At 38.4% G+C, this 17,742-nt stretch overlaps 2 protein-coding genes and 1 non-coding gene across 8 annotated transcripts in view; all 3 read right to left on the bottom strand.

Moving 5' to 3' along the window:
* Window positions 1-2,054, bottom strand: part of RAVER1 (ribonucleoprotein, PTB binding 1) — a 29,159-nt gene extending 27,105 nt beyond the window's left edge. For 4 of the 5 annotated variants that reach the window (XM_088137702.1, XM_088137703.1, XM_007441233.4 and 1 more), the window contains exon 1: window positions 1,797-2,053. In XM_088137702.1, the coding sequence (XP_087993828.1) occupies window positions 1,797-2,015 (219 nt within the window). In that variant the 5' untranslated portion in view covers window positions 2,016-2,053. Of the gene's footprint in view, window positions 1-1,796 lie in introns of all 5 variants that reach the window. The other variant, XM_088137704.1, reaches the window with a different exon arrangement.
* A 1,561-nt stretch (window positions 2,055-3,615) lies between these two features.
* On the bottom strand, window positions 3,616-3,721 carry LOC112542375 (U6 spliceosomal RNA). Its single transcript, XR_003086148.1, has one exon. It is a non-coding gene; the product is annotated as a U6 spliceosomal RNA (small nuclear RNA).
* Window positions 3,722-6,072: 2,351 nt separating this feature from the next.
* The window catches only part of TYK2 (tyrosine kinase 2), a 58,524-nt gene continuing 46,854 nt past the window's right edge, over window positions 6,073-17,742 (bottom strand). For both annotated transcript variants that reach the window (XM_088137700.1, XM_088137701.1), the window contains exons 16-24: window positions 17,285-17,436; window positions 15,388-15,538; window positions 14,543-14,640; window positions 12,637-12,829; window positions 11,673-11,791; window positions 11,199-11,371; window positions 10,563-10,680; window positions 9,670-9,780; window positions 6,073-8,589 (exon numbers count right to left, since the gene is read on the bottom strand). In XM_088137700.1, the coding sequence (XP_087993826.1) occupies window positions 8,455-8,589; window positions 9,670-9,780; window positions 10,563-10,680; window positions 11,199-11,371; window positions 11,673-11,791; window positions 12,637-12,829; window positions 14,543-14,640; window positions 15,388-15,538; window positions 17,285-17,436 (1,250 nt within the window). In that variant the 3' untranslated portion in view covers window positions 6,073-8,454. The remainder of the gene's footprint in view (window positions 8,590-9,669; window positions 9,781-10,562; window positions 10,681-11,198; window positions 11,372-11,672; window positions 11,792-12,636; window positions 12,830-14,542; window positions 14,641-15,387; window positions 15,539-17,284; window positions 17,437-17,742) is intronic.

The raw sequence follows: 17,742 nt of genomic DNA, 5'->3' as shown, positions 1-17,742 counted from the left end.
TACTGATTAGCAGGATATGTAAAACATTTTTTTTTTTTTTTTACATTTTACATTTGCTCTTCCTTGACAAGACTGAGGACATCTTCTTGGTCTCAGCTGTTCCTGATAGCAGATAAGTGATGTCCTAGCACCTGACACTATAATTTCAGTTCATGCTTCAGTTCAATGAAAGGGCTAGGAATCTTCTGACACAACTGTGTAGAATCTCAAGAATCTTGCTGTTGTCTATTTCTCAAAACTCTAACCCATACAATATTTGGGTTACAGCTCTCCTTATATAGATTTTTAGTACAAGTTCTATCAACTGTCCTTACCTGGAAGGAAACCCCCCCCCACAGTTGTTTATACTGCATTACAGAATAAAATTTTAACTGGCTACTTGTGAGAACTCCACATAAACTGTATACTGAAATACATAACCAGGTATAAGAAAAGATATAAAAAAAGAGCATATTCACTTTATTTCCTGGCCACTGAAGCGCCATTTAAGTTCTTTGGCTCTTTTGTCAAAATGATCAGTTACAAATGTACTGCTTCCTTCTACAGTATTCTATTTTCCTCATCCCTCTGTATGATTTTCTACTACTGTATAGTAAGTACTTTCATGTCTTTTGTTAAAAGATTGTTGCAACTTTTCTGTACAAACAGAAAAGCCTTCAGCAACATATAATATAGTGTGTTGCATAAGCATTTGTCTAAGTAAATTCTTTTCTTCCTTTTGTTCCCAACTTAACTTCACTGTGTGATCTCAGCTCATTCAAGTATCTATGAAAAGCAATACAGTACATTTCTCTACCACTCTCTGGATTGCAGCAGTAAAACAGATATGTATCAGTTTGTCTCCTGCCAAAAAGTAAAAAAAAAGTCTATTGTTAGCTTAAAAGCCAGCAGATTTATTATTATACAAGGTTTCATGGACAAAAGGTCACACAGAAGATACATCACATGGTATTTAATTAGAGGACGGAGAGCTATAGAAAAGAAACGTGAACTGGAAAAAAATAAATACTACCAAGTACAATGAAGCAGCAGCGGGTGTCAGTGGGTGTGTCATGGTTCAATACAAAGTCCAACTAGATATAAAAGTGAACCATTCGTAGCTGCAACCACTGATCATAGTGATTATTATTAGTAACTATAACTGTAATCAAGTTTCTATAAATTCATATATCTTTGGACTCTAAAATGTCATATGCAACAAATCACAAATACATTTTGCATTGCATTGTTTACAACTCTTTGTAGATATGTTTACATGTGTGCAGTAGTACAGACATGATTTGCAACAGAAGATAATACTGGAAAAAACTAAGAAATCCCCCAATCATAAGATTTGTGGCTCACTGATTTTATCATAGAAATGTCAATTACAGGAAACACTAAAAGGTTTTTATTAAAACCAAACTGAAAAGAAAGCAGCACTCACGCACACATGCATCCACCACCATGCCTAAGTAAACCCAGTATAGTAAAAGCAACAAAACACATTTGCAACTTGCTTAAAATCATACATTTACTGCGGCGTAATCTTTCAAAGACTAGACCCCATCTTATCACGTGCTGGACATTAAGTACAGTAAAATGAGCTTCAGAGTTCACAACAACTGTTCTCGAAGAAAGAAGGAAAAACAAAACGCAGAAAATTATTGCATTTTTTTCCGTCAACGTCGGGGGAGCACATACCAATGGGAATCAGTGCCGGCAGCCACTGTGCTTCCTTACCTTCTCACCTGCCTGTTTGCTAGGGTCCCCCTCAAACATCCCTCCACGCCCCATTTCACCTTCCCTTCGGTTACCTGGTTGGCGACGTCGGCAGGCAGCCCGCGAATGAGCACCTTGCGTCGGTTACGGAACTGTCGGGCGCTTCTTTCCAGGCGACTCGCTATCTCGGCCGGCTCCAACAGCTGCAATACTTCTTCAGGGGCGTTGCCCGAGCCTGGCTCTGGGCCTGGAAGCGACCCAGCAGCGGCGGCTGCCCCACCAACTACCCCACCAAAAGCCGCTACTGCCGCCATCTTGGGAAGCAACTGCCCCCTTCCTCCTCCTCCTCCCCCCTACAAGCTAATACCAGCGATAGAGGGAGGTGGAAAAGAATGGCGTCAGCGCCATGCCAGCCCCCCAATTGGTCCAGGAGGTCCCCGCCCACCCCCCGGACAGCCGTTAGATGGGTTGTCCAATGAGAAGCTCGAGTGTGAATTAACTCTTCACGGAACGGTGTAAAGATCGCCGCGGTCGATCCCGCGCGCTTCGGGGGTGTGTTTGCTGCTTAGCAGATCTTGGTTGAAATCTGGGCAGCAGCAAAAGTTGTCAGAGAAATAAAAGTGTGGGAGGGTTGGGCGAAAGTGAAAAGGGGAACATAGCAACTCGGGCCAGGACAGGTTTGCGCATCATCTAAGTTACCTGAAAGGTCAGCCGTATTCGTTTTTTTGCAGGAAAAACATCGAGGTTCGTGACACTTAAGTGACTGCTGTAATATGCAATAAGACTATTAATTATGGAAAGGAAATAATAACATCACATCTTAGGCATATCAAGATGTAAGCATGCCTTGAGATAATGGCATTTAACAGCCCGATTATGTAGAGCTGCAAAAAATCCGGACCCCAACTAGGTGGCAGCAAAGAGAAAATATCTAGCGGTCTCGATTTTTGCAGCCCAGATCTGAGAGTAGGTACGTCCCATCCCTTACTCCTGATAAAGTCACTAGGAAGTGGGCTAGACTCAGAGAATAATGTAATTTACTTGAACTTTGTTTCAATTTTTGCACATCATAATTTAAATTCAAGATTAAGTCACAACTACAGTATTTATGGTTTTCAGATTTTTTTTTAACCACCTTGGGTTCCCTAGGAGGAAGAGTGGTACTGAAATAAAGTTACATAAACATCTAGATAAGATCATAAAGTAGCATATCAGCTTGGGCTGATATAAAGTACCCTGAGCTAATCAGGTCACTTGGAGTTCTAGTGATAATGAATTCAAAAAACAAACTGTTTAACCCTCTCCAAACCATTTTGTTCTCTTGGTGGATTACATTTCAGTTGGTGATCTAGACTGGGCACACATCTAATATGCCTTTAATAAAAAGGGAAGTTAGAACTATGTTAGATGATGACACCTTAGACTGCAGTTCTAATCTTCCAGATAATGGCACAGATTTTATTTTATTTATTTATTTATTGAATTTTTCAACCACCCATCTCTCCCCAATGGGGGAACTCTGGGCGATTCACAACAAACATTAAAAACATAAAATATATAAATACATAAAACCTTAATTAAAAACATTACTAAAAATGTTAAGATAATAAAATAATTCCCAAAGAATACATAATGAAATTGCACGAGGCAGAGCAATAATACCTCAGGGTTGGTTTTTGGTATGTGTGTGCATGCATGTCTTTGAGTCAGTCTCCATGCGATTTTCTTGGCCATATTTGCAGAAGTGATTTGTCATTGCCTTCTTCCTTGGTTGAAAGAGTAACTGGCTCAAAGTCATCCAGTTGACTTCTGTGCTCAAGGCAGGACTAAAACTCAAGTTTCCTTACTCCTGGTCCAGGTCCTTACCCACTAGACCAAACTGGCTCTCAATCAATTGATCGATCAATCAATCAATCAATAATTGAATGCTTCATGAATGCATGTATCATTCTTGCACAGGGGCCATGATAAACTTTCTGTATTGTTTCAATGTCAGTATATGTGCAGTCAAAGCAAGTACAATTCCCCAGTATTACATTCTAAAATTGATTATTCAAACAGGAGGGGGATCATCAATACCATACTCACATATCCCACCTCAGAAAGCATCTCCAGAAGGAAGAATGACATGATTAATATTATCAGAAAGTGGTGAGAAATTCAAGACAACCAGCTAGGTTGGATGAATTTCACTTTCCCCTCTCACAGTGCAGAACATCTCATAGAAGCCAAAACAGCCTGAAGGAACTATATCAAATTTTACCCAAAAGTATTTTAAGTATATCAGTAACAAAGCAATACCCATGAAGGGAATGCTAGCAATCAGGTTATAGCTTTTTGGATCCAAATTACATTTCTTTAGAGGCAGCCCAATCACTTCCCCTTTGGCAAAGATTGGTGCTGCTCCTTGTCTCAAAGAGATCCTTACAACCTCCTAATTTTAGATTGGATATCTCTCTCTCTCACACACACCCACACACACACACCCACACACACACACCATGACATGCAATTAAGCAAGAGGGACAAGCATCCAAAAGCCAGCTGAATGTGTCCAAACATCTCATCTATGTCCTTGGGCTTCAAAACTGAAACTCAACTAACTGAACTAGGTGGATTTTGAAGGAACATGCGAAATCCTTTGACCATGAACCATTCTAAGATCAGCACAGCCTTTTTGGGTTCCAAGCATGAAACAATTTTTAAAAAAACTTTGTTCCAAGTGTGAAACAAAAGTTGGCTATCTTGGGAGACATATATTTGAATATGCAACTGCAAACCATTTCTATCTCAAAACAACCATTATGACTGTTCCAGGTACAAAGCAACATGCTTGGAAAGTATTCTGATCATGAAACAAAACACATTTTCTACTTCATGTTCATCCTTAGTGTTTTGTCACCACAATTTCTGCATTGTCTTAAATGGGAATCTAACTATTGACAATGCAAATAATTTGAGTAAGCCATTTAAACTTTGACAGCATTGTTACCAAAAGTATCGTGTGTTTTTTTCAAATTATAGATCTCTTATCTCACTCCACCCCAAAAAGTCCAACTGAGTGACATTCCACAATAAAATGAAGATATTGGCTATGTATACTAAATTGGTCCCCTCAATTACATCATAGATGTTATTTTGGACTGATTGAAATTCAGCCTCAGATGAGTGGACAAGCTGGTAAAGGCCTCAGGAACTCTTCCAGGTGGAAAAAAAAAAGACATAGTAGGGAATAGCTATAATTGCTTTTTTCATAAATTGGCCCATTAACTGTAAGTAAAATCAACTCTAAATTCTTAAAATCTATGCTTTGGTAACACCATATTCTAGCTATATATTCTAGAATCAAGAGATTTTGAAGAAACACTCTACAGCAATTTGAAAGTTACGTGATATTTATTTGAAGAAAAAGTGAAAGACATTACCAGGATAGTATAATATTATTCTAGCTGCTACTAGACTAGGACAGAATACATTCACATCAGAGCAAGGTTCCAATACAGAACACTCATACTGTCACACACACACTTTCTGAACTCACATATGCATGCACACAGCAGCTTTAGACACAGAAAAAGCAAGGGACACTGAGCTGAAGCTTGCCCATGCTTTTATTGAAGGAGGGGTCCTTCCAAATTTTCAGTGCAGTTCCAGATGCAAAAGGCACAATGCTGTGAAGTTTCCCAGTTTACTGTGTAGGCCAAAGATAATTTCCCAGATAAGAATGTGACATTATTCCATACTTCAGAGCTTAGAGCTGGCAATACAGGTTGAGGTTGTACCCCAAAATAAAGTGTATAAAGCAGGGGAGATAAGAATAGTTTTAAGGCCAGCACTCCAAGTTTATTAATGTTTCTGCATGCCTGCCAGCCTTCAAAAGAATAAACTGATTGCCTCTATGATCTTTGTAAACACTTTTGTCTTTTATGTCAAGTAGTCCTAAAGACTTGAAAACTAAAATACATATCTTTAAAGAATCACAGTGTAAGTGATAAAAACCTCTTTGTGCCACAAACACTTTTTAACATATCAGGATCCAAAGATCTGAATGGGTCCACTGAAGAGACTGAATATGCTAGTGGACTAGAATATTTTAGTTATTTTCTTTGAAAGTAATCCAACACATTGCAAAGGTTTGTTTGTTTTTTTAACATCAAAAGCAGTTTCCCATGCACCATAGGGAAGAGAGGGAATGCTGTTCAATAAATACAAAACTATAGCTGCAATTGTATACACATATATTTAGCTCATTAAATCAGTAAGGCTCATTTCCAAGAAAGCATGCCACTCAGCTTCTTTCAACATTTACGTCTGCTAGAGATGGGAGGGATCAACAATTAAACTGTTTTTATCTTCCCTCTGGCAGTCATGATATGTATATTTGATTGGCTTTTTCCAAGTCTTAAGTCCCCCCCCCCCCACTTCCACAAAAATTTCCAGTGCCCCATTTGTATTCTTTCAATTAACCTGATAGGTATTTGGCCCTCAAGCCAAAGACTAGTCATTCAAAGCTATATCCTACCAGACCCTATTGTACAACTGAGAGTACAATCAAGATGGCTTCAGAAAAGGTTGTTTTTGTCCATTTGTATCTAGGATTACTTTCAGACTGCCAGCTTCCTCAGCCACCTAAAGTCACATTATGAGTTGGGTGAACAAACAACTTGAATAAATAAATCCCCAATATAAATAATATTAAAAATTATGCACAATTGTATTTTTTTCTCATACAAATAAGCTCAATAATAAAGATCCAACATTAAGTATCTTAAAACACTCTTCCCATCTTCAACTTCAGGCAAATGAGAATTAGAACATATATGGACCCCAGTTAATTAAACCTTTCTAGGCAAAAATGGGCAATAACTTCTAGGAATCCTGGTTCTTTTTCTATACCTTTCCTCTTCATCACTTTCTTGATAGTATACTTCAAATTAAATAGCAACCTGAAAGAAGTGATTGCTTTTAATCTTAGAGAAGCAGAATGGTGATAGAATGCTCAAGGATAAGCAGTAACCTCAAATTAATTCATACCTCCAAGTCTCTGGCTGGTGGCAAGGCACAGCTAATAAATGAACTGTTGTTTTAAATCACTCTGCTTGTTATAATCCCAGAAATATTTAATTCTGACAATATTCTTCAGAGATGGAGAGCTACATACAGCCAATGTGACCATGACTGGATCTCTCCCATTCTCTAAGGCAGGGGTGAGGACTCACGATTGCTCTAAGGTGACATCAACTTTCTGCAATCTCAGATTGGCAGAATATGATAAAAATCAATCCCACTTACAACAAGTCAGGAACCCAAGAATACCAGTTAGCAAGAAATCAGTACTGAAGGCATTGGGTGTACTGACTGCGGTGTTTCATGAAGATCTACACACCCTAGAGCCTGCAGTCCCACTCCCAACAAGTTCTGATACACATCTATGAAAGCAGGACTTCATCTGAAAGATCATTTGGGGAAAATAACCTGAAGATGCACAATAAAAACAATTGCTCCAATCACTTAGGAAGCAAAATGGCATTTTAAACAGTACAACAGAGAAGAGGCATCACAATCCTTCTGAGGTTATATGGCAGCTGGTTTTTTCCCAGGATGTAGGATTACCAGCTCAGGCCATCTTTACTGTGCTACATTAAGCTTGCATGTCAGAGGGTAGCAACTAGTTAGTGGCCAAAAGGCATTTCTTGTCTTCATTTTCAGTACTATTTAAGGCCTGCAGTTTCTTTCCACCCTCCCTTCAAATTCAAAGTTTTTGACTGGCAAACAGCAGGGGATAGGTGGTGGTGAACTTTTTTGGTTGGTCATTTCAAACCAATAATGGTTTGGGGAATGGTTCTCAGCCCAAGAAAAGATGCAGTTGTTTTATGTCATTTAAAAAGCATGGTGAGCTCTTAGAAAGTTCAAAGGGAAACATGGCAGCTGCTGCAAATCCGCATTAGTGGGAATCCTTTCTTCAGCAATCTGGGAGACAGTAAGGATTGCTCTTTGGGAACAAAAACCTCTGTAGAAATAGATGTGATCAGATATTTACTTCTCCAGTACTGAGTCAGCTAAGAGTGCTTCTGGCTCCATATAGGCAGATGAGTGACCCTTACCAAGCGGAAGTGCAAATAATGCTATACTATGGGTGATAAAGAGATGTAAAAAGAGTGAATGGGAACAAATACCAGGTTAGAAAAAGCATATTTCCTTGCAAAGATGCTGCAGATAAAGGCCAGATGCCTTTCATTCTGTTTGGTAAGCAGTTCTATATGATACAACGGGTTTCTCAAATAGCAAGTCCAAATATTGCATTTCAGTACGTTGGCTTCATTTCCAGGGTTCTTTGAATTAGAGCTGCACACTCTGCATTGGACCATAAGCTCAACAGTCCATTAAATGCATTAAAGACAGCAACTCGCTTTCCTGTACCAGGACATCCCATAATGAGACTTTACAGATGACTTGCGTCCCAGTTGGATGTAGCAAAGGACAAAGTTTTATAAGCAGCTTCTGCCTTTCATCTAGACAGAGAAACTGGGTGGGCTTTTCCTTATGCCCCATCGCATTTGTTAAGTGCAAAAAAACCCAGATGAGGCAGGAACACTGCACTGCTCTGGACAGCAAAACAGCAAAAGTCAGAATCCAAGATGTTGTTGCTTGGAAGCAACTTTCATGGCACTGTGGCTTTCCAGACATATAGCGCACTAGGACACAGAGTGTAAATAAGACTTTGGTCTTTGGTACAAAATCTCTTCATTCTCATCAACACACACTGAAAACTGAAGGGGCCTGGGTCCTGTATTTTTCATGGAAAGCTTTGAGAATGGGCACTAGGTTTGTAAAAGCTGGGCGGAATGAAGCTTCTGTTTCCCAACAGTTTTTCATCAGACGATAAATCTGTGGGAAAAAAAGAAAAGTAGCTCAGAAAATTGTCCAATACTACGTGGCATCGCTTTGCTGGTAAACATAAGCAGCTCTGTTCCCATGAATTTGTTTTCTAGATTCCAAGCTAGCTAAAGAAAAGGAAAATCATACATCAAATCAATATATGACAGAGAAGACACTGTCTCACAGTTATACTGTTCTGTAATTTCTGCTCTAAAAGCCATCACTAATGGGTAAAATGGTGATCCTCAGGAGATACTAGATTTCTCTTAAACTTCCAAACTCAGATTATCTGCAGCATTCACTGCTTCAGAATACAAAGCCTTTGTGGCTTGTGAGAATCATATTTATTCACATAGTTATTTGTAGAAAATTGAGATATATTTAACATGAAGGCCTTAATACTTAGGAATTGTTTTTATTTATATCAGGAAGCACCCTCAAATAAGACCTTCTGATGGATTAGTGACGTTCAGATTTTGGCTAATACTATAAATCACTGGAAGGCTTACCTGAATTGTGCCCTGTTATTATTGGTGCAGGAATATGAATATAAGAATGCAGTGCAATACCATTTACCTGGGATTAAGACCCACTGAATCAATGGGACTTCTACGTAGGTAGGTACAGAACTGCACAGTAAGTAATGCAGCACTGTAGCAAGAGCATTTATAAAATACTCTTAACATGCTTCTAAAGTGTCACAGACATTTCCTTTGCTTACTACTGTATATCGTTATCTTCCAAAAAGCATAAATGCATCCCTGGCTCTAGCAACTGATCCTTTATCCATTTAAACATGAATCAACAATCCTGATCTCATATTTAGCTATCAGACATGAATTAGCATTACTTACTGTTGATTACTTTTGGCTATTTAAGCTTAGAATGGGAAGTATCCTAGAGTAATCCATGATCCCATAATTTCCAATTAATACGCTATTTTCTGGACCTTCAGCAGATGCCACGAAGATGAGAAACACAGTTACCTTAATTCTGTTTGGGAGCTCCGGATGCAGCAAAATAGTGAGATCCCTAGACTACAGCTTCTAAAATAAAAAGGCAGTCAAAGGCAAAGGAGAACAGACTTACCTCACAAGGGCAGTCCTTTGGACTGGGCAGCCTCATCCCTCTGTCCAGCAGTTCTATCAGCCGCAGCACTGTCATCTGACCCTGAGTCATGCCAATCATCTCAATAAATCGCTAAAGCAACATGGGGAAATCAGTCAGTTGGGGTCTTCACTAGGAAACAGGAAGATGCCACTTGCCAAAAGTTCCTCTCTCTTCAAAAGACTTTACAATGAACTTCTATGCATTTTTCTCAGAGGTAGCAGAGGTTTGAGAAAAATTGTTTCAGAAAAATAATTATACTATAGACATACTGAACAATGGAGCATTCAGTCAGTCAGAAGGATCTAAAAGCATACCAAGATGATGTTGTATCATGTTATACATTCCTGGACACCATGGGAACTGAACGATATATGCAAGAGCGCTGTGCTGACAGCCATCAACCTCTAGGCCAACATGGACTACAGCATGCTGGACAATGGACTACAACTAAAACAGCACAGGCAGTCCTCTGAAGTACAGACACTGTAATAGGCAATCTTTTTGGGCCAGGAATACACTTAGAATTTTGAAAGCATGCAGTGGGTGCATTTACAAAATGGCTACTGTGGCAGCCTGTCCAGGTCCAAACATCTATTTAGCAGAAAGCAAATGAGCTCTCTAAAATGTTATCTACATTTTGACATCCAGTAAGGTTTAAAGGTACTGCTGTTAGATATAATGCTAGAATCTGATGCTTTGCTTTATTTTTTATCAGAAGGAGCTGATGGGTACCCAGGAAGGTGCCACAGAACATGGGCACTATGCTGTCTATGGCTGAGTCATTTAAATGCATCCAAGCAACAGTTATATTGAATTTTTTGACTTATTCCCAGTGCTGCTAAATAAATGTTATGAATAATAATTTCACTCACTGCTGGAGGGCTCTGACTCGAATCACATCGTGTCAACAGTTCATATAAAGTCACTCCAAAGGACCAGACATCAGAAGCATAATAGAATTTACATTCCTTGAGGCATTCCACAGCATACCTGTAGAAACAGCAACAGAGAGCTGATAAACTGCACCTTAATTAGAGCAAAGTACATCTAGCTCCCTTTTTATTATCCAATAGCAGTCAAATGGCTTTGAAAGTTGCCAAATAAGGTATTTACAACTGACTTTTTATATAAGTTTGTAAGACTGCAATCCTTCTTTTCCAAAGCACTTTTCTATATAAAAGCACACAATTGTCATCATTCACTCGAGTTATTGAAAACAAGATAGTCACTCGTTTCCAGAAAAGCTGGGAACATTAAGCCCACCCCCCAAAAAAAGAATATCAGAGTTGAAGGGCACTGAACTCTGTTTGAAATCTTTATTTTAGATTTTATCTTTGCTCTCTCAGCACTTAAACAGGAAGAAACTGTTTTACAGCTACTACCTTTTCTCCATGATCATGATTAAGATTTTGCTTTCCACATGGTATAATGCCTGTATAAATGAGTTATAAAGCAGTTATATCTCTCAAGTATCTAAAATCCATAAACCACTGCAACTGTTTACATACCAGAAGACAGGGCTGTCTCCATCTTCACAGACACGGTAATATTCATGTCCTTCGGGGATGGCTTTGGCAAGACCAAAGTCTCCAATCTTTACTACATTCTCATTCTCTAGGAGCACATTTCTAGCTGCTAGATCTCTATGGATGTAGCGCAAGGAGTGGAGATAAGCCATTCCCTGCAAAGAAAATAAGGTTACCTGGCGTTCTGCAATCAGAGAAGCCAAAGCAATCAATAGCTCTGTCTATATAGTACCCAAAGGCAGAGCTAGCAATCCTGAATTTCACATATCCTATTCCATTTATAAAAATAAAATCTTTCCCCAGTACTAAGGAACAATCACATAAACAACTTTCTCCATCCTCCTTTAACTATAAGAATCAATTCCTCTTTCAGAACAGGAACTATAACCCAAGAAAAAGGTATTCCCTCAGTCAAGAACCACACAAATTCTATATCTAACACTGATACAACTTTACCTCACAAATCTGCTGGGCAAAGAGGAGAATGTGGGCCAAGCTGACATTGTGCTTGGGAAGATATTCCCTCAGACTTCCCAGAGGCACATATTCCATGATAAGCTGCACAATCTTTTCCCCTGGAATTGAAAAATGCAAGAAATATTACCTTAAAAAGAAGTGTCATTGCTTGCCCTAATTTACTTGGTCTTCAAAGCTCCTGGCATAAATAAAGCACACATATAGAGCCTGCAGTTCACATTTGATCCTCAGGTATCTTTTGTGCAGTTCATCAGACCCACTTGCCATACCCATTTCTCTCCTCTGCTGACTTTGCATACTTTATCTTGCCATGTTAATGGAACCTGTCCTGCTGCCAATGTAGCTGACACACTCCAGAGAACCTATAATAAGTTGGTAGATTCAGCAACTGTCTTTCTGAATACGGATACTAACGTGTTTTCAAGAGCACCCAGAAGGTCAAATGTTCAATGGTCTACAGCTAGGCTGCTGAGTTTAACTGAACTTATAATCTCAGAGGTAATGCGCTTCTAGAAGGATGGCAGAAATGAAGCAGAGTCTTGCCTGACCCACAAATCAGTTGATTGATCTTACTGTAGAAATCATATAAGAGTATATAGATGACCTAGCTATTAGTGGGAAAAAACCCAATGGAATAGGAATATAGTGTGGTTGAAGGAGAAACTATAACCTGAGTGAGGGTGAGAATGAATGGCTGAATAAATGGGAAGAAAAGGCAGTGTGCATGCAGGGACCATATTGTCTGCTCATATGGGAACACCACCCTGAAAAAGTTGCCCAAATTTGCAATATGTAATTTAGAATTATAGAGGCTAATTCAAAAATTATGCCTATGATGAAGCTAGGATATGAACTTGGAGCTCTTGGGCCTAATTCTGGAAGTAGCATATGCTAAGCTAGCCACCGTTTTGCTCCTGAGGGATCAACTCAGCAGATTCCATACCTTGTTCGCTGCAGCAGCCTTTGTATTTTACAATATTCTCATGGTAAAGTGTCTTCAAGATCTCAATCTCCTTTTTCCAACTAGTCAAGAGCTGCTGGCTGCAACCCGATTTCAATGACTTCACTGCTACCATCTCACCAGTGCCATCATTGGTGGGATCATAACAATACAGGCTCACTTTACCAAAGTGGCCCTAACAGAATGAGAGAGAAACAAACAAGGTAAGGATTTTGAATTTCAAAAGCCAAATGTCCTTAACTATATTTCTTTGGGAACATTCACTGCAAATGTCTGGATGTACAGAACTTTTTTCAGAAGGAGAACTAATATCAATAATGTTCTCAGAACAATCCCCTGCTATATACAAGTCAATGAGTAATGCTTGCCCATTATTTCACTCAATGTTGTTGACATGCTGTGAAAATCAAACACTGACTTTCATCATCAAGTCTGAATGATGTTTATCTTTCTCCATTCTTGAATCTTTCTATGATTCAGACTGAAGGATCTCTATTTGTGATCCTATTTCATAGTTCAAGTAGCTGATATGTAAGCAGAATAGGCTTCTCTCATGGTTCAATCAGCAAAGTAAGATTATTATATGAAATTAGCAAAACTATGGAGCAAATGTTGAACTGAAGCAAAGGTGAAAGGACAACTGAATGGACATGTTGCACATCTGTTCTAAACAAGATATTTTATGGCTTGTTAAAAGTGAAAATATAGTTTCAGGTTCAACTTAGGTTGAATAATGATATTGAAAACTACAGTTTGGCATGATAACTAAAGTAACAAAATTATGGCTAGTGATTAACAAGTAAAAAAGCAAAAGCCAGGATCTGTAATGGGTTTGTGAACTACAGGTCAGCTTCATGTCTGATGAACTGTAAGTACAACTGCTGCACTGCTTCTAGAGAGAGCTAGCCCTACAAGATAAGACCACAGTAAAACCTCATTTTAACAGATTAACTGTTGGGGGGAAGTGTCTATTATGCTCCAGAATCCAATAATGCAAAGGATACATCATTGTGGCAACACAAATGACACCAATTACATCTTTGCATCGTTGGTGTGATGACATCATCACATAAATGTCAAAAATTGATGCAAATGATGTAATTTGCATCATTCACAATTACATCCTTTGGGAAACTATGGCATTACCTGTAGACAAATAATGTAAATTACAACAGACTTTGGCCCATTGCATGCAAAGTCCATTGCACTGAGATCTGTACAACTGAGATTTCACTGTACTGAACTAGACAAAAAAGAAAAAGTATTATAGCACCCAAGAAGCTCTAAATCATGTCTTACTAGAGTGCTGGGAAATAAAACTGGCTTGTTTCTAAACAAGATTACCACTAATAGTAGCATCAGTGTTGCAGAATACATCCCTTTTCACTTTTATGATGAGAACATTAAGAAACCAACACTCTATCATGCATGTGATGGGAGAGTAGACTGTATCTGACAATCAAAGACAAATATTCCATGGTGCTATAATGCCTTATCAGCAACTGCACATTCAGTTTTAATACAACAGGGGTGCTGAAATAAAAGAATCCTAAATATGTACATTTATAAATGTATAGCCCCATTCTTAACATTGATCATATGACTACACTGATACAATTGTAACTAATGCTGAGCACAATTCTGCTTCCTATTGTATGTTCACTGAATACATCTTTGTTTTATTGCTTCTTAAAAGATAGGAGACAATATGTCTGGTTCTCATAATGGAGGTGTGTGAGACATTTGATCCTCAATGTGCAAATAGAAAAAGTTAATCACAGGAACAGATTTAAAAAATCACAAAGGGATTTGAATCATCTGTTTCAGCTCTTACTTTTTAAGAACAGAGGAAGAAAATGAGTTATTATTCCTAACAAAGGCAATTTACCTCACCCAGATCTCGAATCTTTTTCAGGTAGCGCTTCTGAAAGACAGTAGGGTCTGATACAAGGAATGCAGGATTCACAGAGCTAATGTCGAGAGGGTCTGGAAAACAAGAGGGAAGATGTAGAGAATGCACAATGGCCAGAAGGGAAGAAATTCAAGTTACAAAGCACTAAATACTCTCCAGAAGCCTACACCATACATATCAGAAGTGACTTTTATTGGAGTTTAGTGCCGAAGAACTAAATTTTCATAGCCTCGTAACTTTCTATTCTCTATTTGAGCCAAACAAATTTCTAGGCTTGCCTAAAACACTCTCTTTCTTCTAGTTTTTGTTGTTTTAAGGCTAACATCTATTTTCCTCCCACTGGTATTATAATTTAAGTAGTTGTCACCAGGCCACAAACTGAGTCTCTGCTTATCCTCACTGCATCTTAATCAGGCCTCTTTACAATTGGCCTCTTGTATCCACTGTGATCTAGAAAGGAGTGAGGGAACACTATTATATTACACAAGACAGAGATTGCTCCCATTTTTGCAAACATTGGAGCACCCCCCATCCAGTTGTCAAAATTCAGTGACACATTTATTCTTGTTTTAATGAACAAAGAAACAACATGTATACACTGAGTTTCTGCTAACCATGATGGATCTATTTTTCCTTTTCAAAAATCACCCCCCCAAACTGAGTGGAACCCCCCCCCCCAAGTTTGAGCCCACCTCCTCTGAAATGCAGTATCATGAGTCCTATGGATCCCATTAATTTTTAGCGTGGCCTTGGGATACAAAAAGGTTGCTGTCATATGGCTACCAAAATGCTGCTATCCAAGAGCTCCTTTGGATTCTTACTATGTGGCTGCAGTTGAGTGAGGTCTCGTAAGATAGTCCGGAAGGAGGGTCGCTCTCCAGGAGCATAGTTTAGGCACTGGCTGATTAGGGTAGCTAGTTCTTTGAAGGATGGCTCTGGAAGATGATGTTTTTTCTCATAAAAGCGTTCTTTCTGCAATAAAAATAGAGGCTTAAGGTTGAAGGGTTCCATATTGCTAAATGAAATCAGGTTATACATAGAGAACCCACTGATATTTCTTTTTTAACAAGGTATCTCTGGTCTTCACTGTAGGCCAACCAGCTTTAAAATGGGATCTAGATGCCTAATAACTACAGCTAAGTCTTAAAGGTGGCCATAAAAATCTGCCTGGTATCCAGTCCAGGAATCCTATTTCTCTTACTTCTCTTCCATTATTTCAGTTCCTGAACAAAATCACTGCGTTATAAGAATACCTTAAGGAAGCTATTCCATTCCTATTAAATTACCTGGAAATGGGGTGCAAATTAAGTGATGTTATTGTTGCTCACTCTCAGTCAAATGCTCAACTCATTTCTGACTTTTCAAGATCCAATGAACGTAATTTCTCCAGAATGGTCTATCAGTTGCTTATTTTTAAATTTCTTCTAAGCTCATGATTGTGCCATCAATGACTGCACCTAGCCTCCTTGTCCTCTGCCAGTCTCTTTTGTGATTGCCTTCAGTTTTTCAAGCATCGGGCTCTTCTCCAATAATTCTTGTCTTTGCATTATGTGCCCAAAATATTTAAGCTTCAGCTTCATTATCAGTGCTTCTGTATGCAGTCTAGTACTGAATAATTTGTTCGTTTTGCAGTCCAAGATAGTTTCAACAATTTTTTCCAACACCATTATACAAAGGCATTAATTTTCTTTGTTTAGCCTTTCTGATGGTCGAGTTTTCATAGCTACATGTTACAACAGAGAAAACCATGGCCTGGATAATATGTACCTATGACATCACAGTAATGTATCTGCATTTTAATATTTTGTCTAGCTCTATCATAGTCTTTCTCCAAAGTAACAGATGTTTCTTCATTTCATGGCTACAGTCACAATCCTTGTAAATTTTTGAGTCTAAGAAATAAAGTCTGTTAGTACTTCAACTTCTCTGGCTATTAGCATTAAACTGGGATTTCCTGCTGACATAAACTTGGTTTTTATTAGTTTTTTTACTACAGTTTGTGCACTTCTTTCATCTTCAACAAGAAATTCCTTAAGTCTTCCATTACTTTCAGCCATCAAAATGGTATCATCAGCATATCTGAGGCTGTTGATGCTTCCCAGCAATTTTAATTCAAATTTCTATTTCTCCTTCTTCTGCATTACGTCTGCCTAATAGCTACAACATATTTAAAGCAGAAATCCTACATCCTTTATCTGGAAATATGTTCAGTGAAACTCAGTGGAATATTTTTGTGTAGACAGTTCTATTCAAGCACTTTAATTTCACCAATCTTATAACATAGAGTAGATCTTTCTGTATTTGTAGATGAAATTGTGAGAATAAGTCACTATCTAATGCTACTTATTTTTTAACGGTGATGTGCATTTTTTAGGGTTTAAAGTGTAATTTTTATATACTTCTCATATTAAAATGAGTTCACGCCTGGAGATCTTTATGGCTTCCAACCATAATATATTAGTTCCATAGGTAATATACTGTATGTATTCTTAACACAGAATGTATTATTTAATGCAATAATCTAGAACTTAGTTATGTATTTATAAACAAAGTTATCTAGACTAATAGCAGAGCAGCCAAATATTCCTACAGAAGAAGTTTCCAGTTGTGACACTCTTTACAGGCTAGAACTAGGTCCACCCCTTTCTGTAAGAAACCTACCTCAAAGTCTGCAGCAATATAATGGTACTGCAAAAGAAAAGTAGAGGGAGACACTACCTCAGAAGGAGTGCGTTCTTTTAGTGGCACATCTGCATCAAAACATATTTCCAGCAGTGTGGTCCCAAAGCTCCATTTGTCAGCTGCTGTGCTAAGGTTGCTTACATCTTTGACACACTCTGGAGCTATCCACGGGATCCGGTCAACTCGTTCTTTATAAGCAGAGAAAGAAATCAAGGATTAGGGACTGCTGGCAGAGAACATAGTAATGAACAGAGAAAATATGCAAAATCTGGTACACATATTGATTTCAGTCAAGTTAAGAAAGACAGTTCAAATATTTACCCAGACAGTGACATGCAGGCAGTTTCATGTAGGCCTCCTTTGCATGTAATATGCAATGTGAGCATGACACATAAAGATCTGTCTGCAATTCTTCCTTTGTAAAAATATGGGCATAAAAAGTGCTTGAACTTGATTTTTTACAAGTATGGTCCCTTTAAACAAACCAGCAAACA

This window comes from Python bivittatus, unplaced genomic scaffold (assembly GCF_059951505.1).
Source record: "Python bivittatus isolate LINGU-HERP-01145 unplaced genomic scaffold, Pbiv_v1 ctg000220_np1212, whole genome shotgun sequence".
Lineage (NCBI taxonomy): Eukaryota > Metazoa > Chordata > Lepidosauria > Squamata > Pythonidae > Python > Python bivittatus.
Note: the sequence above shows the minus strand (reverse complement) of the source record. Positions and strands in the feature narration are given on the sequence as shown.